The sequence below is a fragment of the Ruditapes philippinarum genome, unplaced genomic scaffold, assembly GCF_026571515.1.
Source record: "Ruditapes philippinarum isolate M1 unplaced genomic scaffold, ASM2657151v2 ctg298_1_1_1_1, whole genome shotgun sequence".
NCBI classification, from domain to species: Eukaryota; Metazoa; Mollusca; class Bivalvia; order Venerida; family Veneridae; genus Ruditapes; species Ruditapes philippinarum.
Window position 1 is genome coordinate 1,186,392 of NW_026853973.1, and position 23,076 is coordinate 1,209,467.

The window sequence follows — 23,076 nt, forward strand, 5'->3', positions numbered from 1 at the left end:
AGGGTACTGAAGGAATCTTAAATATACTTTCTGAGCATATTTCTATGTTATTTAATAATTTTTATAGGATATTTCTAACAAAATCTCAACCTCAAGAAACTGGTCTAAGAAAATAAATCCAATACTTGTGTACAATACTTGTGACTTTATTATCAAGCAGGGGAGTTTGGTGACTTTACTGGCTACAAAGACATGTCCTTATCATCGCCAAATTTTTCAGATAATTACATACATGTGATGTTAACATACTGGAATATGCTCAGAAAGTTTACCAGTAAATCCTACCACTGCAGTGCTTCAGCGCAATAAAGAATATTTAGTGATAATACCTTAGTATATGAATGACTATACTTGGTGATAATGATTTGATAGGAAAATGACAATATTTCGTGATAATGTTTTAGCAGTAAAATGTCAGTTTAAAAAAAAATAATAATTTCAGTCCTGGATATAAGATTGTTAACATGAACAACCTTGTTATATTGTTAGTCATTCAGCATTAACAAGGCTCTGGTATTTTAAACAGGTATCTGTGAATAAAGCTATGCACTGCAGCGTCAAGCTATGTACAAATTATTGTTGTATACAACAAGTATATACTTTGTATTAATATTTTAAATATTAAAGTTTGTATTAAGGCAAGACAAACAACATGTACATGTAATGTAAAGTATACAAACATTTATGTATCTCATCTTATTAGTTCATCAAAATATAAAACAAAACAAACAAAAACTCCCAATACAAATCTTGTCAAATAAATTTAACATGAATTTATAGAAATAAAAATACTTAAATTTTCCAATATTTTGTTTACTTCAGATTTATTTATAAATCTATGACTACACAACATTTCTTATTCATCTGATATTATTTTTGACTTTTACCAAAATATATTGATATATAAATAACAAAATTAAAAAAAAATCGATAATATTTGGGAGGAAATACCAGAATTTGTTTTCATGCTGAGATAAAAATTACAGGAAGTAATAAGATTCAGTTCTTTAAGCAAGCAATTTTAATAGTCTGCCTTCAAAAATCATACAGAAACATTTTCTATTAAATATGTCCATGTTATTTGTCATGCCTTAGCTTTTAGCAGAAGCATCCATCATTAAGAAATAATAGGCCAGGAATTTTGAGAATCTCTCATTAAATATAGCTTCTAGACATTCCAAATAAAAATTATTAATATTTTTAGAGGTTTCCACAAATTCTTATGCTATTGAATGTGAATTTTTTAATTTTCTTCTTGAATAACAATTAATTTTCTATTTATAAAAATCTCTTAAACTAAAGGTAGTTAAATACTGCTAAAATTTTATAAATAATCTCTAATCAAATACTATAAATGATAAAACTTGGTGCTGTTTTGTATGTACTTTCGGGGAAAAAATTTCGACCTTAAATGAATCTGGCATCATTTTTTCTTAATGATAATCTCAATAGTCTATTGGGAAATTGCAAAACTGCTGCATCTAATTCTTGTCTGTAAACAATTTACACCACTTTTGCACACATCCCACAACTTGGAGAAAAGCTCAGTATTTATAATATATATATAACAACAACAGAAAATGAGCAGATTCTCAGATCATTATTAATGTATCAATCAAGGTTACAAAAAGGGTGGAAAAAACCACAAACACCAAATATGGTATAAAAATACATTACAAAAATATGAGTAAAAATCTCTTTGGATGGAAAAAAAAACCAACAGAAAAAACTGTTGAACAAATACACTGCATGATTGTCAAGGTGTGAACCAAAGATGGCTCGTGTTTACCTATCCGTTTCGTATCGCAAATATCTTTGGGCGGCTCTTTGTACGGCTTTAATTCATTCTCCTCCAAGCCCATATTGATCCATCTATCCTTCATAATAGTCTGATGAAAAACGAACATCAGTTTAAGTTCACATGAAAAAATAATAGTACACAGAAGTTTTTCATCTGCATGGCTGATGCTTTACAGAACATTTTTTAAACCTGATATTGCTTTCAAGGCAAGAGAAGTCTTTTCTTTGGAGCCCAAAACCAAAGAAATGCTAGCTTAAATAAATTTTCTAATTCCTTTAAAGGTATATTTCATCTTCTTTTTTTTTACAACGACAATAAATATTCCCTTTTTAAGATGGGAAAATTTCTATATTTACTGTGTAGCAAGACTTCTGCCAACAGCAATATCATGTCATATATCTGTAAAACATACATGCAGACTAATAAAGATGTACAACCATTGTTCTCTGGTATTTATGCAGAGTATATTCTTTCTATGGTATGGATTTCATTTTAAGACAGTAACAAGCAGCCCCCCCCCCCCCTTATGTTTCTTTTCATACTTACGCCAGTAACAATGATTGTACATCTTTACTATCAACATGATGCAAGAATCTAAGCTGCGCAGGGCTCATATGTAGTGCACGACAACACAAGGGATCTGCCTTTTTAGGCCATGCATGCCAATTTATTTCCTAAACTATGCTTTCATCTTACCAAATATATGGATTTTACATCTGTATAAAATATGAATTCAAATGATCAACCAAATTCAATTTGTTTGGGCAGAATGTTGATTTTTCTTTGTCATTTTACAATGTAATAAATCAATCTAGGAAACAAGGCAGTGTGTCGTTCACATGTTAGTCTTATGAACGAAGCACTGCCTTTCACTACATCTATACAAGCATGCATGACCCGGTGGGCTAGATCGGCGCCACTGAGGACTACAGGGTGTTTTTTTTTTCAGTTACCTATGCGAACAGGGTCTAAGACATCTTGAGAACATTCTACATATGGCTTGAGTTCGTCCTCCTCCAATCCTATATTAATCCACTTCTCCCGCATTATTTGCTGTAGGCAGATAGAGGCACAAAAACACATAATGATTAAAATTTCACACAGGGCAAGTATTATGTACGGAATAGTGAATAGAAACTTGATCAAAGAATGGGTGATGTTAGTGACTTTAGTAAATAAATGATCTTTAAAATATATCCCTTTTATAAGACAATGTTCATATGAAATAAAATAAAATTATTTCAATCCAATACTGACAATAAATCATAAACTATATGAACTTGAGTTTCAATAAACTTTGTTCACCCATTTTAACCATGGTTTAAACTCAACCCCATAGCTTTTGACATAATTGCTTCCTTATTATATGTTTGATTGCAACTATAATTGGAGGAGTTACAAATGTACTTAAAAATATTGGTTGCAGTTGGGATTTGCTCTTTTGAAACCCGAAAATATGTCAACAATGCAAATAAGGTCTGGCCATTTTAACAATAATGCCAAGCTCTTCTAGCAAACGGTCTCATATGCAACAGTTAAAGCACATTAATTTTTAAATCATATTATATATGACTCATCCTATTTTTCATTGATACATAAATTTAGACATTTATTTTACCAAGAAATCCATCCCATGACTGGTGATTCAGCAGTTAATAATAAGATATGTTACTTAGAAGGTATTCAAAAGGTAATAGGTTAATAAACAGGGCAAATATGTTACACTTTGTTTTTTGTAAGGGCTTTACATTGTGCAAACAAAAATATTGATGCTTCCACACAGCTGGATACTGACATTACTATACCATAAGAAAAAGTAGCAAAATCTATTTTTAGCCTCAGTGACCTTGAAACATATGACCTGAAACCTCACCCAAGGTTAGAGGTTGACAGAATAAACCTACACAGAAATTTTCTAAGAGCTCAGTAGTGAAAAACAGTTTAGTAAGTCTGATGATGGACACACTGGCAAAATTTCAAGGAGTAAAAAAAAGGAATACATTTCTAATATTTCTACCACAATACAATTAAAATATCAAAGAAATCTGTTTTGAAGCTCTTCAAGGCTAAAAAAGCACATGTTTTATGTTAAAAAGAGTCTTATTATTAATAAAATTTTCTCCTTCATGCATCACCATAGTCCAGTTCAACACATTTATAAAATGTCCAAAGAAAGAATAAGCGTGAAGGAGCTTGGTACAAGTGACTCTTGTACTAGAGGGATTGGGGAATGTTTCATTTTTAGCCTTGTTTATATTCCTCCGGTAGTTCCAAAGCAGGCAAAAAGATTGCAGTGAAACAACAACAAAATGTTAAATATAAAGTATATCAAACAAATATAGCTCTGTTTAGATCTAAGATTTCATCAAATATATTACAATAAGAAACAATTTTATAACCATTAAATTTAAGACTTTTTTCAAATGCATACTTTTCAATTATGTTTAAAAAATTTAACAATAGGTACACAATTCTAAGATAACTTCAACAAAATCATCAGCCAGGAGTATTTTGGACAATAAAATGATGGGCAAGCAGACACAACACATGCAAAAATGCTTAAATTGAATCACTGTCTTATAGGGCTAGAAATTATGCATATGAACAAAATCATACAGTTGCTCGATAAAATATTCATTAAGAAACCAGACAAAATTTCTTGATATTTTAAAAATAATTCTTTTAGGGTTACTTAATGTCCTACATTGACCATCGTAGTCAAAACAAGGTGTCATTTCATATGAATGAAAACTGATGTATATGTTATACATTTCTCAATTTCTTGCCGGAAGGCTAGCTATTTGTTGATTCAAGTTTTTGTACACATCTTTAATGTACACAGTGTATATCAGTCATTTAATCAATCAGTAGGAAATTAACCTGATCATTGACATCCATTATATCTATCATAATTTATACATTAATTTCACTAACACAAGGACATTTATTGGTGCATATGTGTGCATGTGTGCATGTATGCTAATGTATCTTTTTCTTTTTTTAAATCAAATTAATGGATATTTGTTTTTGTTTTTTTGTTTTGTTGTTCACATGTCCTTGACAATTATATATGTATCAACATCAATATTTTTTACATTAAAGGGATTTTAACTCCGCCCTACAAATGAGATAGTTTTAGTACATGTTTTGTGTACATCATTGATCTATTGTTATTTCTCACAACATGCAATTTAAAGAAAACATGATATACAAATTGCAACATATTTCTTCCATTGATAATATCTTTCATATCAATAAAAACATTTTGAAATTTTGATTTATTTTTTCCAAAATACAGATGCTTATTCATTGTTATGTCAAGTAAAAATGCGCGCACAATAGTCCAGAGATCATTAAAGGAAGATAATAATCAAAATTACCAGTTTAAAATTTCATTTCACCTATCTAAAAGTGCAGTCTTTCAATGGGTCTGTATTTGGACAATGATTAAAAACATGTCCGCTTCAATGTTTGTGGTTTAAATGGGAGAGACGTGAAATCTATCTGCATTATCAGTAATCTAAACAAGTGTCAAAATCATTATCAGCCGTTATCAATAAAGTTACAAATTAATGATGTTAAAATTACACTGCCTACAACCCATGTTATGAAACTGTTACGGCTGATATTGCTTTATTGAACCATCTATCCTGATTAAAATTATTCTAACCTAATGATTCACATGCGTGTCATTTAACCTGGTTTGTATATGAAACTTCATATAACAATTAAGTGCCATTGCGTAAAAAATCTATATTTTTGATAAGCTAAATTTATTCACGGGATAAACAAAAATAGAAGTTGAATGACGTAAGAATGTGTATAAAACAGGTGTAATGGCCGTATTTCATGTGTCATTAAGCGTGGAAAGTGTATCACACATCATCCATAGACTAGAACAGCTGCTAGATGCATGTCAGCTCATTGATTATTCCTTAATTGTTTTACCAGAGCTTTTTTCCCTAGGTCTTTAGTTTACATACTTGCTTATGTAATCAGTACAGTACAAGTGGTAGAGGAAAAATATGCATGTGTACATCACATAACACCTTCCAGAAAGAGGATTTATGGCCAAACACCTTCATGAGAGATGATTTTGTTGAAGTTATAACTACTCAAATAATTATAAATTTCATGTAGGATTCAGAAGAATTGAATTTGGATTAATTCACCAAATTGTAAAAAGTAATATGCTTTTGTCTTCTTTAACAATTTGTTGGTTCTTAGACAAGAATGATCTAATTGCTTGTTAGGAACCAATTATTAAATTTTCACTTTTATATGGACCTCTCTCTATGAATAAAATGTATCAAAGACATATAAACTTACCTCTAAACTTGCTCGTTTAGTAGGATTTAACACTAAAAATCTTTTTAATAAATTTTCACAGTCTGTTGACATATAAAAAGGTATTCTGTATTTTCCCCGTAATACTCTTTCCCTCAATTCCTGAAACAAAATTTCAACATCATTGAATAGTAATGATAGTGACTTTTTTAATAACAATATGTCACAAAGTAAAATTTATGGCATTTCAGATCAACTAGAATGAATCAGGGTTCAATTTATGCACAAGTCTTTCTTCTTTAGCAGGTAAAGAAGCTTTTTCATTATCATTCATTTATTTTTACAAAAATAAATGAATCCATTGGTGCCACTGTAAATTCAGAAATTTTTTAAATTTTAAGTGTATCATACAAACATATATTAACATTAGAAATCATGTCTAAGCATGGTGAATATTTATATACAGTCATCAAAATCAGAATGTTATACAATGTTTTATACAAATCAAACTCTGGACCAGTAGATAGTTCTTGTGCATACAAAAAAAAAGCCCTGTGGAAACCATACTGAAGCCAATTGTAGAAATGTGTTTACACTGCTGTACTTCAATATCAACTAGAACTGCCACTATGATGGCGTGAATACCCCCGCATACCACTTTGTCAGAATCAACAGTGGCCATTTAGAGCTCAAGGACAACCTCCCTGCCAAATCTGAGGTTACTAAGCCAGTGCATTGCTAAGTTATGTATTCTACATGCTTCAAATGTGAAAATGTCAAAATTAATACATTGCGGACAGGACATTCTTTAGCAATTGAGAAGAAAAGCTTTTTTTTGTCAAGGTCCCTGTGACCTTGACCTTTGACCCAGTGACCTCAAAATCAATAGGGGTCACCTTATAGTCATGATCAACATCCATGCCAAATATGAAGACTGTGGGTTAAAGGAATCTTAAGTTAATGGGTGGACAAGCTTTTTGAAGTCAAGGCCCCTGTGACCTTGACCTTTGACCTGAAAATCAATAGGGGTCATCTACTAATCATGACTAACCTCCATGCCAAATATGAAGACTGTGGGTCAAAGGAATCTTAAGTTATAGGGCGGACAAGCTTTTTGAAGTCAAGGCCCCTGTGACCTTGACCTTTGACCTGGTGACCTCAAAGTCAATAGGGGTTATCTACTAATCATGACTAAGCTCCATGCCAAATATGAAGACTGTGGGTCAAAGGAATCTTAAGTTATTGGGCGGACAAGCTTTTTGAAGTCAAGGCCCCTGTGACCTTGACCTTTGACCTGGTGACCTCAAAGTCAATAGGGGTCATCTACTTATCATGACTAGCTTCCATGCCAAATATGAAGACTGTGGGTCAAAGGAATCTTAAGTTTATTGGTCGGACAAGCTTTTTGAAGTCAAGGCCCCTGTGACCTTGACCTTTGACCTGGTGACCTCAAAGTCAATAGGGGTCATCTACTAATCATGACTAACCTCAATGCCAAATATGAAGACTGTGGGTCCAAGGAATCTTAAGTTATTGGTCGGACAAGCTTTTTGAAGTCAAGGCCCCTGTGACCTTTGTTGTGCGGGGGTATAATTAAAGTTAAAACATTATTAATCTAATTTAGCATCAAACATATCTTTGAATACTCAATTCATTTTCTTTTTCATATAAGATTAAAATTAATGATTCATTTAACATCTATTTTATTGTTAAAAGCAACATGTATGTGATAAACTGACCCTGAAATCTGTATTTGTCTGACATACTGTTTAATGGAAGGTGTTTACCTCGATAAAATAATGTACATGAACATTTTGATAAACTTTAATCATATACTGCATGTTTGTAATGTTTATTTACATTGGACATTCTGACATTTATATGACTTAAATACAATATTGATGCACATTATGAATATTTTTTTCCCCTATCAAAGAAAGCAAATGTGCAATCTTATAATAAACTTATTATAAAGTCTTTTTCAGACAGGTAATATGGCCGAGTATAGAAAGGTTGTTTGCTATATCAACCAAGCCACTAACCCTTGCCTGATAGTTCTGGCAATATATTCAGCCATATTAAATGTCAAAAATCTTTATACCAGCTTAAAACAGCTGTCCATACCAGATGTCTCAAAACAATATATCTATATTACAATCAGTCATTTCCATTTTGAATTGTGACAATATTTCTGTAAATGACGTTTCTGTAGTTGATGCTGACAAATACATGTTATAGTATGAAGTCATCGACAGAAATATCATATATACAAGCCTACATGTGTATGACAAACCAGACCTTATTCTAGCCAGAAATGACTATAACAAGTATATTATATCAATAATTGTGACCTCAAACTGCACAGGAAACCAAGTTCACAATAAAATAAGTTCAATAAAAAAATGTATTATTAATATGACTCAATGTCAACAGTATAGTGTGGTTCTCTCTCCTCTATTTGTAACATGAACTGGTATTCACTTCCTTGTGCAATTGTATACTATTTAAAATAGGCCTAAATTAATTACGTGGAAAAAAGTGACTGATAAACTTACTCAGTTTCTATGTACTTGGTAAATTCTTGTTACAAATGAAGTGAGTACAATCTTGAACACAAAATATTGTTTCAATGAAATGTCAATATATAAACACATTTCCCTAGTAACTGTCCTTGTTGACAAATACAGAGCACTAAGCAAGAAGGTTATAGAATTATGATGTATTGGGTGTAGTATAATCCAGTCAGTGTTTAATAAATCCTTGTGAACTTACCTTTAAATTTTGCCCATCAAAAGGTAATGACCCACTGACTAGTGTATATAAGATAACCCCTAAACTCCATACATCTACCTCGGGACCATCATATTTTTTGCCTGCAAACAAATAAATACAGGAACTCAAGTTTGATTCATATGTTCAACCTTTTTAAAACTGGCATTGTCTTACTTAATCAAGGCATTTTTTCAATCATGCATAAAACATTGAACAATTTGATTAACAAAATAGGTTCATAAAAATTAAAATAAGGGGTCTAGTGAAATGACGTAATAAATTTCAAGAATCTGTCAAGAAATATTCAGCCTCAGATTTACATTTGATCTTGAAGGATTTGAACTCATTTTTGGTCATTATAAAAAACCTGGATTAATCAACCTGTTAGAAAGGTTCCACTTTGGACAGTTCTTAATTACAAAAGTTAACAATTTTAAAAGATATATATATGCAAGCACATTTTTTCTCAACAAAACTTGCCAGAAAATCCCAGTAGATATTCCAGCATTAAGTTTATATACTTTTTCAACTATGTAGTACGCAGACATATTTTTCTTCTTCATTCACTTTGCAGTAAAAAAAGCCTATCATTGAGCTAACATATTTATTAGGTTTCTGACACATGTACACTCATCTAATCTGAATATATTATATACAAACCCTGAAAAAGTTCTGGAGCTGCATAAGGGGGACTACCACAAAATGTGTCTAATTTGTTCCCAGGTACAAATTCATTACTGAAGCCAAAATCTGCTATCTTAATGTTCATATCCGCATCTAATAACAGATTTTCAGCCTGCAAAAAACAACAAAAGTAAACATTTATAATCTATTTATTGTTAATAGAAAAATTCAAATGAAGGCCTATACTTCATACATTGAACCAATCCAGCTCAATTCAGCTGTGCAGTCTGACCTGACTCAATACTTTAGCTACTTAGTTTCTGTTCTTATTTTTTCCCGTTATGAACCAATGGATTATTCCAAGTTCAAACCAGCACAAATGTAATAAACAAACTGTAGTTAATTAACATCTACTTATCTGTTTTATACATTAAAATCGGTTAATTATAGATTATCATATGCAGGTGTAGATTAAAATAGTTGTGAGGGGATTAAAGAAAGTTAATGTTAATACAATTTAAACAAGCTTAAAACAGCCTGATCTGATATCCCATGAACAAAATGATTTTTTTTAACCAATATTTTTTTTTGTGAATGTACTTTGCAATGTAATACAAAATATAACATTGGTCATTGTGATAAATACAACATGGAATAGTTAACAACATTCATTATATATAAACAATGACCATTGAAACAATGCAAGTTGAATATCCCCGAAAGTCCAAATAACCATGAACTATGTCCTAAAAATAAATCAGCATAGCTTTTTGTGATTCCAAAAGTATAATCTTACTGAGTCAAATGTTGGTGTTAAAAAAAGTCCACATCATCAAGTTGTGTACTGAAAATTAACTCACTGAACTTTGACAAAATCCTTTATTGTCACAAAGTACTATTATATGTAAAAGATATATCAGACTGAACCTATGCAAGTAGAAACTGTCTGCACAAAGGTGACAGGACTGGAAATAATTTTATGAGAGTAATGTTTCATTTGATGTCAGTAGAGGCCAATAATTTGTGTGCAAAATTTCAGATAAGTCACTCACTCTTTTCAGAATAGTTACTCAAACTGTGAAAAATGACCCAAAATTGAAAGGCTTTGCAACTATTTTCACTCAAATTTGGCTTAAAAAAAAGCACAAAAATATGTTTTTCAATTAATTTTAAAGTATATTTTTTAATTATCTTTTGCATATCTTTCCAGCAGATCTTTGTAAGAAATTCAAATTGGCTTTTGGACCTCCATGGAGTTCCTTTCATGGAAGTGGTAAGGTGGTATTCAAAGTTAGATTTTCTTTAAGCACCAATCAGTTGTAACCCAACACCCAACCCCAAAAACAAAGCAGGTGATATGTTGAATGTGAGGTGGAATTGAACTATTCAGCATATCAAGGTTACCAGTATCTTTATGATCTACTTACTTTTAAATCTCTATGGACTATATTCTTTTGATGACAATACTGTACAGAAGAGATAATCTGAAAAAGAAAATAATCACAGGAATTAAACCTTTATTCTCATTAAAATATAAATTACTATACTTATAGATGACATTATACCTATATGCAGATTTATATATGGCAAAACTCTCTGTTTAAAAGTAATATCATGTCAACAAGTTTCCACAATAAACTCTAAATTTAACCAAATTAAATCCTACATCAAATTTTATGATTTCACCTGATGATGATACATACATCTTCCTGAAGAACCCACATTTCAAACTTTTATCATTAATCAAACAAGGATGCTAGGTTATTACAAAATTCTTCTCATTGTGGCTTGAAGTAAGCAACCTCTTTTCATATTAAACAAATCATTAAGTTAGCTTCTATTCTTAACTTGCATTAAATCTTAACCTTTTGTGCATTGAATTTGTAAGGAAAATATATTTACCTATGAAAATTGATTTCAATTTCCATTGTTTTATGTCTTAATCAAATCTTGAATAGTGAGTAAAGATCAATATATACAACCCAAAGTAGTTCACACAAATTTAAAGACAAAAATAGATTCAAATAAACTTCACTAGGCGAAGACTTAATAGTGTTCATTTAAATCAAGTTTTCTTACTTCATTTCTTTTAGCTTAAGAACAAATTTAATGAGTTTTGGTGCTGTGGTGTTAGCTATACTCTTGTATTATCTAATCAATGATTCAAGTGTGATATGAAATAAAACATTCAAGTTTAACCTTTATAAACTTAAAGTCATCATAAGAAACGAAAGTGAAATGTTTCTTCTACTCAAATTTATTTGCGCAAGCCCCAGACCCCAGTGTTAATAATATCAAATGTATATATCAAATAAGACAATGCTCTACTAAATCGCACCAAAGTTAAACCAGTCTTGCGACTTTCCAGAGGATACCTCCTGTGTTCACAAGAAAGGTACAATTTAAAATATAAAGGCTCCTAATCAGAAGTAGCAGGTGATTGTAATAAAAAAACATGATACACAATGAATTGTTAAGGGCTCACAAGACATGATACAGTGATTTTGATAATCCACTGTGAACTTGCACATTAATGCATACAATTCTGTATGACTATTCTGATTTTCGTTATAACCACCCATAAACTTCCAATGGACCATTCAAAATTCAAAGCAAGCAATGTTCTTTACCAAAATAACTTTTCTTATACTCACCACTAAACTTTTAAGGTGATCATAAAATCAGGAGAGTACAGAATATACCAGCTATAACCAGTTCTCATTATTATACTATGCTCATTAACGTATCATGTCCCTTTACAATCTCGAATATCAAGCAGTGATTTCAAAACCTGATGCACTTTATAAAACATTCAAATCTGCATACAGAAGTGCACAAACTGTAGCAACAAGAGCTGTATAGGAAATCAATGGTAAAAGCAAGGTCATTCACTTAGATCAATAGTGACAAGTGAAAGCACCTGCTCTATATCAATTTATATAAGGGACATTCAATTATCCTCATTAGCTCTTCTCATCAACATATTGTCTGAATCCAATTTTTGCTAAGTAAGCTGCATCTATGCAACATTAGATCAGAAATCTCAACAATGTGACAAAACAGACCCTATGCCAAAATCAATACATTACTTAGTCACCGCTTTTACAATTTGCCTCTACATTCTTTCGCTAACCACAGTAATGGACTTGGCCTTAACTGTCTGTGATACATATAAGTGATTTGAATATCAAAATATTAAAATTTGGCAGCCAACTGTATTACTATAGGGTCAGACAGTACCAGCTGTCCAGGCTCTATACCGATGACAGTCATCTGATTTTTTAAACGAGTGTAATGAAAGTTAAAATGATAACCTTGATATGTTTACCTTGGCCAGTGTAAGTTTTACATTATATCACTGAATGAACGGTAGTTACATTCATGAAGGTATCTAGTTTATCAAGATAACAATGTCCTTAAATAAATAATATTTTTTCATATATATAAAGGGAATGGACAGTTAGAGCATAATAAAACACAAAATTTTAAAGTGTACAAATTACATTGTGAAGGTTAATTGGAAAGTACATGTACATGTGCCCAGGAATTAGATTTTTGACATGTGAACCAAATTCAAATTGAAACAAATATTACTCATTCACAACTTGATGTATAAGAAATTAATGCTCAAGCAAATATTATCATTAGAAAATGGATTGAAAACAAACAAAGCACATGTAAATGATATGAATTAATTAATTTCTCTGTCACTGCATATTATATCAAATAAAATCATTTTATAAATGTTTTTTTCTTAAAAATGAAATCAGACTTGATATATATTGAAAACAAACCTTGCTTTTCAAACAAATCAGGGAAGTGAAATTATATATACAATGACCTGACATTGATACAAGTAATTTTAGTTGCTCATCCTAATATATATTGTTTGTCTACATCTAAGTGATAAAAATCATTTCTACAAGCCCATGAAGCAGTAAAAAAAGATTTCAGAGCATCGCAATATGTACATCAATTCTTATAATAGATTCTCAAGAGAAGTTATGCTGTCAAAAACAAAGAACACATTTCATGAGCATAAAGTCTGAGAAATGTAAAACAAAGGGCATTTGTATGGAAACCTCTTGTTTCCTAGCATCTTTTTTTCTCTTGGCAGATTACTAAAGATTTTGAACACTTGTAACTTAAGCGTGACCTGATTCTTCAAAGAAAAGTTATTACTTGCAAACCTCTAGGCTTTCTATCATCTCAAGATTCAATAAATAGTTGAGTAGGTTCTCCCTACGAATCAATTTGCCAAAGACACACCAATATAACCACCATAATTACATGAACAATTTCATTTTCTTCATCCATTTCCTAAACCATACTGTTTTAGGGTAAATTTATTTCCTTTACCCTACTGTTTGCGCACTTCTCAAAATTGACCTGTACTTCACTAGTGTAAATATCTTAAATTTTAATGTATTTGTAACAAGATATCTGAGAATTTGTCACAGACATACTCACATATGGCAATGACAAATTCACAGCCATAGATTAGGAACCAAAAATCATTTTTCTCAGTCCAGACATAATGATATGATCTCCCATTTATGTACAGTTTGAAATATAGACAAACATCTTCATTTACATTATATCATTACTGATATATGTGCATGCTTTTTTTTCAGTTCAAAATAAAAATTCATAGTAGAGATACTCAGGCAAATTAATGACAAAAATATCAAAATTATCTTATGTACTAAAGTCACGCTAAAATGACATTTGTAAAAATCCCAGCATGAATTTCTGTATAAGTTCTATATATTTAGGGTTTGAAGCGTAATTTTATCTATATAAGTGATGCTGACAGAATCACCGAGTAGTTTTTATAACTGATCATGTGACTTAAACAAACTTGCCAAATACGCAATTTTAATGATACTTTTCCCAAAAATCAAAACGCTATGACCTCTTTCCAATTACCTGAGAAAAACCACAAACAAGCTAAATAGCTTCCTCATGTTAGAATACGATAAAAAAAAACTTCACATACATAGTCTAAAATTAAAATCAAATGTAACATATTATAATATGTAATAGATTTAATGCAGTTATGACTAGTTAATTAGGAAATGCAGTTATGACTAGTTAATTAGGAAATAAAGTATAATAGGTATATAATATACAATGTAGGATTTACCTGTCTAAATTTTGCCCTAGCTTCTTTTTCTTTCATTCTACCATGTGCCACTAGGTAATCAAATACTTCCCCTGAAACAAAAACACAATATCACATTAAATATCCCTGCCTGCAAGCAATTAGTTAAATTTAATACTTTACAAAACCCAATGCATTATTAAGAAAGATAGAAAGTTAATCAACTTGAGATGTGATCATAAACAATCAGGTTCTGTTATTGTTTCTTCTTGTGTTTGTTTATGTTTTAAAGCATGGTTTGTATTAACAGTTTTACCTGCTGAACCTGTCTAACCTATGTTTTGTAATAACCAATGGAATGTCATTATTATGATTTTGAAGTTGGTTAATAAATGGCTTGTCTGACATGGATGTGTTGGATGTGTTGACAGGCTTGGCTCAACACTAGTAGCCAAAGGATTTGTAGGTCCGCTTTTGCATTGTTAGGGTAAATAAACTTGCAATTTATAAACTTAGCTTCTTGTTTCTGAAACACTATATGCCTTATATCAACAAATAATAAACTTTTCTAATCAAAACAAAGAGGGTGGTTCTAAACAAATGCCTCAAATCTAAATTTTGCTAAATGTGGCATTAGAAACTCAAAATAATACGACACATATACAGTATTGTCAAATACGTATATTAAATCAAAATAACTTGACATTATCTTAAGACATATACGGTGTTTAAAATTGTTCAATAACGTTCAAATTCTTATTTAATGACAGCTTTCAATGACAAACATGGACACATGATTTCTTTCTTACTGTCAAAAAAAGAAACAAACATTTCAAAACTATAAAGACTGTGTCTTCTGTTTACACAAATCTATACACATATTCCAAATGGCCTCATAAAAGCTTACTTTCAAGGTGACAACTATCTGACGGTTTACATAAAATGGTACATGTATACATTTTTGTTCTGCATATTTTGACACACCTCTATCTAAAGGTAAGGTGGTATTGTAATTTTTATGATATAATGGTTAAAATCTTGACTTCAGTGAGGGGTCGCTTAACATAAGACCAATCAACACTGATTTATAGATAACTAGATACAAAAATATTAAGTAACCATCATTTTAATACAATGACAACAAATGTACACTTTTTTGTATTAGACTGAGTTAAAAGCTTGTGGGTTACAGACAGGCATAATTCATTCCTTATACTAACTAAGGAATTATAATTCTACCTTTAATATGATCTCCACAGACAAAACAGAAAGTAGCAATATTCATTTATTCAGGTTTTATTCGGGCAGCCTCATCAGTGAAAGTTTTTACTAAATTATTTCAAAATGCCTTACTTAAGACAGAAATGTGGTTTTAGTAAGACAAATACATTACCCTGAAGTCCCGGAACAATGAATATATCATCAGACTCTGGCAATATTGCATTGATAAGACCTTTTAAGTACATGTAAAAAAATGGGAAACCTTTCAAAAGTTTATCTCAAAATATCAGACTATATTTCATTTTTCTGCATTTCTGAGAAATGTTGCCTAAATTAGAATAAAGGAGGGAATCATAAGAAGGTCACTATGATGTTATGAATCAAACACCACAGACATAGATTTTTACACTTTCTGAGATATCATCAAGAAGTTTGCTATACTGGCTAACAAACTTTCCTCTTTTGGAAATAGACGGTCGTTTACCCTTTATATAGTTCTAAACAAAGAGTCTTGAAGCAGCTTCATGAATCACAAAAGTAAAACCGAAAGGAAGGCTAGTTCAAGGAATTTCTTTTAAGTACAAGTAAAGACAACCTTCAAACTACATGGACTTGGCGAGGATCTTCATATGGCAAACATAACTTAGCCTGGCTCCCAATATATGTTATAGGCCTAAAACTCTTCCCTAAATGTCCAAATGTGTAACAACCAACATAAAAAGTTATCACACCAGTCAACAAATCTTTAATTTACGTAGTATGCCCATTCCATGACGGCACTATAAACAAAGAATGTTAAATCAAGCAATTGTGATATGTAAAGACATAAAACTTACCCCCACTTGCATATTCCATAACTAAATATAATGTCTTTTCTGTTTCTATGACTTCAAAGAGTTTCACTGCAATTAAAAATTATAAAATATGTACATCAAGGCCAAAGTAAACATTTATGACAAAGTACATCAGTTTTAAATATCATATATAACTTATAATAACACAAAGTTAACAGTTTCTGACCAAAAGGTTGACTGATCCTTTAAAATAAATGTACATTAATGCAGACACCCAAGGAAGCATAACCTTTTTAATCATGTTTGTATAATGTTTAATATGAACATTTTATTCATTAATTAACAGTCACAAATTTACAGTAAAAAACCAATAAACCAATATGAGGTTTATTGGTTTTTTTTATAGATGTCCAGATATTTAAATGGTTTTCCTGGATAACTAACCAGTGATAAGCAGTTTCCCTACAAGTTATCCAACATGATTTCTGATTCATGGCTGAAGACCGTTTGAGACCAATAAACACTGTTTTACTACCACATAGTTGACAGACTGAGCCAGCAACCTATGGATTACTAATCAGATGCTCTCCATATCTAGCCAACCGGGCCCACAAATAATTGAAAATTTGAAATATTTCGCAAAAACAAAGTCAATATTAAACAAAATTTAGGAATTGTAGCGACCATTTTTTAATTTTATTAAATTTTTAAATAGTTCCGGGGTATGTATATGTTTTATGACAAAGTAGCTTGAAGTGGTCACAATATAAAACTCTACTGTTACTGTGATCCTCAATTTCTTTAGTTAAATATAAACAAAACTTATCATTGATTTTCAGAATAATATGAATAACAATTATTTCTTGATTAAATCAACATCAAGCTGATCTATTAAGATTTAACATAATTACTTTCTAAAGTAAAGGAGATTAGCTTTTTCTTGCTCAAAGTTTCAGTTTGGACAGATACATAGTGAAGAAAGTAATTCCATGAACTAAGTATATTACACAATAAACTCAACATTAGCTTTAAGAAAAACTGCAAAATTGCAATCTTGTGTCTGTCTAGTAACTGTGAAGAAGCACAGAAACTAGATTATTGGTAGTCTTAATGTCAAAGGGTCACAGTAATTCTCATTTTCTTAGAAACCTTTTTTTCTATGCCAATATATAATGATATACAAAGTCTCTATACAATGATATACATGAAAGTCTATTTAAGATGGGAGATTTTGCTGGGATTTTTTTCATTACAAATTTCTTCATCAATATACTTCTTCATTTTTGAGTTTGAGAAATCTCACATTTTTTCTGATCAGTGTGTTGAGAGTTTACTTTAATACACAATTTCTTTAAAAACATTACATGTGACAATATTGGTAAAGACTAGTTCCAGACTTTCTGTCTTGACAGTAAAATGTAATATTCATATACAATATTTATCCAAAAACTAATTCTACAACAATCATTGTTAATCATCTGGGAGAAATTATGGCATAATGCTATTGTTTCTGCACAAGTAAGTAAACAATTGATAAAGTCACTAGATATCTTTATTATATCGATTAACACAAGTGTGGAACATTCATTTTTCACATTTGTTAAAGGCGACAAAAATATTGGATATTCCGATCCGAACCGCAAACATATGTCAGATAGTTTATATTCTACCATATCCCATCATATTTTAAATATCACTATCTTCATAAAACAATTTTCCATGAAAATTTATGTCATAACACCAGTAACTATTTTCTTACAACAGCGTATGAAAATACAACTTCACTCATTATAAACGGCGAAATTATGTCATACTAAGCATGCCATTGTACGCCCATGCCAGATTGAATTTCCGGCATGGGTAAAACTAATGGAAACACCAGTCTGATATGCAAGAAAACTGTGTATTGTCCCCTAACTTACAATCATGCTTTGTTAAATGAACTTACCTATATTTGGATGGTCTAACATTTTCATTATTCTAACTTCCCGAAATAACTGAAATAAAGAAAAAAAGAAATTAATTTTTAGATCAAAAGGCATTAGCTACTGTATAAATACAAAAGTACTTCTTTGATTTTTAACCAAATTTCAATTATGTATATCATATACCTAGATGAGAGGTTTGTACTTCAAATGAAAACCAAAAATGCCTAAAAACATACCAGAGTCAAGTGTACTAAGTTAAATAAAGGAAACAAATCAAATGTCAATCTAATTAAAAGATAATTCCAGTAAATCTATCTGGTTTCTATAGAGAAAATTACATTTGTTCAACATCTTCTACAGTCTAAGCAAAATTCATTACCTAAACTCAATTAACAGAGCATTTAACATACAAAATTGCCATAAATTTATTCTATTCACAGGCCTGAAACTGGGCCATTAACACAAGGGGAGAAAATTGTTTGAAGAAAGTGCGCTCAACTCATCGAAAACAAGAATTGTACTATGCAACAAATATATAATATTTGATACTACAGTAGTTATTGAATTGTAATTCATGGAGCATTGAAAGTATTATTTAATTATAATTTTGATCATAATTGACCTACTTAAAAAGAACCTTTGTTTGCGAGACATTCCTGACAGACGACAAACATCTTGTGATAGCCAAAGCACAGCTTAGGTGCAAGTATTTGTTTGAGCTTAGTAACCATTACATTTTTACATTTTGTAAATATTAACTCTTACCATGCTAAATATCTAATGAACTTGTCCAGCTTTCATGCTGGACAAAATTGCAGCCAAAGTTTATCCCTGTGTGACTTACAGGCCACTAAATTGATTCAAATTACTGAAGTCTATGCATCTTTTAGCTCCAGCAGGCGTATTGGTTTAGACCCCTGGTGTTGCTTCAAGTTTCTTACACCAAAGGTTAGTTAAAATCATCTTTCCTGTTTCAGGGACTTACGACCTATATCAGTTCATAAAATGTGCCAGCTGATTTTGGTCTGCACTGGTCAAATGGTCTAAGGGTTAAGTAAAAACTTATGGGGAGAAGTGAGTGGTAGTTAGACTATTACCTACATTTCCAAAGACATGAGTAATTTTAAATGTAATATGGACTCATAACAGCATGTCCATATATGATAGAGCAACACTGTATGAAGTTAAAATACTTCATAATGAAGAGCAATTATTTTGAACCCCCATTCAGCAATTTTATTTGCTGAAAAATCTGCATTTCATTTTCTTAATAATTCCCATTTTAATGATTATTTACCTTTTGGAGACTTGATGGGTTGAGCTGTGTTTTGTCTATGATTTTTATGGCAACCTGAAAATAAAGAAGACCATAAATAACATAAATTTAATATTACATTTAACTTAAGTTTTTGTCACTATAAATAATATATGATTTTGAGCATGTGAAATGATTCATTAAACATAAAACTTTCCAGTGACAAATTAATTTCCTGGTAATATGTGGCTTGGATTCAACACAATAGCACACACATAAATATGGTGGTGACAATCTCTTTTCTATGCACTTACATGCCCTTTTAGGCAAAAGTTGCCAGCTTTTTCTAGGCTATTTTCAAAGGCAGCTCTCTTTCAGGGCTAATATCCCAAAAAAATAGGTAAGGAGCATCGAACCATGCCTAGTCAACTATGTGTAAGTTTACATTGTAAAAATATAAATAAATGATGATATCTTATCAAAAGCACCTAGGCATTACATATAAAAGCTTAAGAGCAAAGGTTATTCAAAAGTTCATGTTTTCTCAAATAAGGTCACTCATTGTTCCTAATACAAGATCACTAAACCAAACTGAATAGATGAAAAAATATCTCATTAAGTGGATACTTGACAACAAGATACTTTACTACTTAATACTATTTTTTGTATAACATTTCACCCACTTGTCTATTCTACATCTTGTTTCAACAGATTTCCATCAAATGAAACTAGAACATTTTGAAAATGTCATATGGCATTTTACTGGCTTTTTTTTGGCTACAATTATGATTAGTCAGCAGTTTCTTGTAAACCTTAACACAATAGTTCTTATAGTCCTTGCAGTTAATGAGTTAACCCCCTCTTTTTATTATTTCAATTTATTAAGAATGGTTATATAGCATTATTATCTTTGTGTTCTGACTTGGGTTTAAATAACTTTTATTTTAAAGATAATAAATTATTAAAGTTTGAGACTTTGCTGACAATTTTTGTGTCACTAATTTATAAGTCACATTTTACTTGAAACCAGGTGCAATTTTTTTTTAAATATCAAATCTGAACTTGAATTCACAAAAAAAAATGTTAAAATGTTCAAGATATTGCTTAAACCTGTTGAAAACCTGACTAGTTGTAACAGTGTTACTACATACATACCAATGTTTAATCAACCAGGTTAAACTAGGTTAGTTGATGAGTCATATTTCATATAAATATCTTTGCCAGCATTAAATACATCTATAAAGCACTACCATTAATACTACACTACTGCTGATTATACATGTCCTGTATTTCATGGCAGGGTCTCATCAATTTTTAATTACTCTAACCCCCAGCTGACACATTTAACAACCCACTGATGCTAGTTAGGGATATAACATTAAAATCTAACATTTAATATGATTTTCAAATTAAACTTTTGAATGTAATGCAAATGAAATATGCATAAGTTACCAGAGGCAATTTCAATTACCTCTTGTTTTTACAATTTAGTGTGTAGTCTCATAACCAGTATTCAAGAAGATTCTTAATATCATTCATTGAAGCTAACTGAGTATCTACTTCATTTAGTAGTCTATTAGTTATATACAGAAGTGCTATTAATAGCACCATAACTTGTATCATAAACAATTATTTACAACTAAACTAGCAGTTGTATTTTTTTTAATACACAAACAAGAAACTTCAGCATGATTCATTAGGGACACTATCTTTGTTTGGGGTATGACTCTAGACTGTACAAGCCCAAGACTAGCACATCTATCTTATTTCTTCATTTACCTTTCATCCTTAATGTTGTGAGTTAAAAAAGTAAAGATAAATGAGTAAAAGAATTGATTATGAGCCTATCAGAAAAGTTGACAGTTTTTAAAACAACCTATGGCTTTCTGAAGGTGAAAATATCATGATAAATCTGAAAAGGGGAAAAATTCCAACACATTTTATAAAATTTTCAATTTCAATTCAATTTATCATGCATTGTACATAGAAAAGGTTATATATATATGTAAGTCAGCTGCTGTCATGGTACTGGTGGAGAATGTGTACGGTAAAACTTAGCATTTTAGGGGAAAATCTACCTATTTCGGGGAAACAGCCTTTATTAGGCTATAAAATATGGGGGTTTATCAGAAGAGCTTTATTAGGTCTTCTTTATCTATTATCGCTAATCAATGAGCAATAACATTGATATTATTATGAGACTGAACAGAAAATATCACAGAAATTGTCTTACTTTTGATTCTTATGCCAGCAAAAATAAACCTGGGGTTTGTAAATTCTGACATCCCATTGGCCGAAATGAGCTATTTACCTATATGCATACATTGCAGAATCTAACAGAGGTAAAATTTAAGACCCTCGGTAAAGGAAAGACAATATCTTCAAACAGAAGGAAATCAATAAACACATTTCTACAAATCATTTCACCACAGACTCTCATCTGAAACTGGGGCAACCGAACAAACACAAAAATCTTTTTATAGAAAAAAGGCACATTTAACTGCATTAATGTAGTAATTTCCTAGGTATAACTACCTCAATAAGATATCTGACTGATCATAATCTACTGGTAATGAGATAAACATTCTAGAACAGCATACAAGTAGGCCTGATATACTTGCTGAATCTCCCTCCTCATACAAGATTTAAACAGGAACACAAAAAACTGTTGGCACAAAAATTCAGAACACATGTTGAGAAGTCTATGTAGTTTACAGGTATCATCAGAACTCTTTTCCTAAGTTTCTTTATGAAAAATTTCATTCATAAACTTCTTTAACATACCAATCATGCTGAACAGTTTCTTGATAATTACTGAGATGGCTTGTAAATAAAGCAACCCATCCAAGTTGCTCAAGTTGCACACCCACCCCAGCTTGACTGTGTGGAGAACAAAAGCGCACCTGTACAAAAATGACAAGGTGGACAAAAGCCCTCCCCTGAAAATGACAGGGCAGACCAAAGCTCTCCCATAAAAATATACAATGTATATATGTACAAATTATTTACAAAGCCTTATTTTGAATAATTTAACTGCAGATGAATGTTCAATTTTTTTTTAAAAAATTAGCAGGATAGCTGCAATTGTACATTTGTATATTCTTGAAATATTACTCTTTTACTTATGTAAAATTTTCAATAAAATAGGAACAATAAGCTTATTGATTTAGAACAGATGCAATGTTTTCTTTTTTGTTTTATGAACTCCCAAAGTTGACCTATAATTTTCTTCTAATATTGGTACCAACTCCCCCACCCCCAAGTTTGCCTGTATCGGTTAGCTGCTAAAA

The 23,076-nt window shown here is 30.9% G+C and overlaps 1 protein-coding gene across 10 annotated transcripts in view; it reads right to left on the reverse strand.

Annotated features, from left to right (window-relative positions):
• Window positions 1–23,076, reverse strand: part of LOC132738580 (MAP/microtubule affinity-regulating kinase 3-like) — a 56,190-nt gene that overhangs the window by 23,659 nt on the left and 9,455 nt on the right. For 9 of the 10 annotated variants that reach the window (XM_060726107.1, XM_060726103.1, XM_060726109.1 and 6 more), the window contains exons 3-11: window positions 19,829–19,882; window positions 18,552–18,600; window positions 16,646–16,711; window positions 14,631–14,701; window positions 10,912–10,968; window positions 9,521–9,656; window positions 8,861–8,961; window positions 6,131–6,250; window positions 2,755–2,854 (exon numbers count right to left, since the gene is read on the reverse strand). In XM_060726107.1, the coding sequence (XP_060582090.1) occupies window positions 2,755–2,854; window positions 6,131–6,250; window positions 8,861–8,961; window positions 9,521–9,656; window positions 10,912–10,968; window positions 14,631–14,701; window positions 16,646–16,711; window positions 18,552–18,600; window positions 19,829–19,882 (754 nt within the window). Of the gene's footprint in view, window positions 1–1,789; window positions 1,890–2,754; window positions 2,855–6,130; window positions 6,251–8,860; window positions 8,962–9,520; window positions 9,657–10,911; window positions 10,969–14,630; window positions 14,702–16,645; window positions 16,712–18,551; window positions 18,601–19,828; window positions 19,883–23,076 lie in introns of all 10 variants that reach the window. The other variant, XM_060726102.1, reaches the window with a different exon arrangement.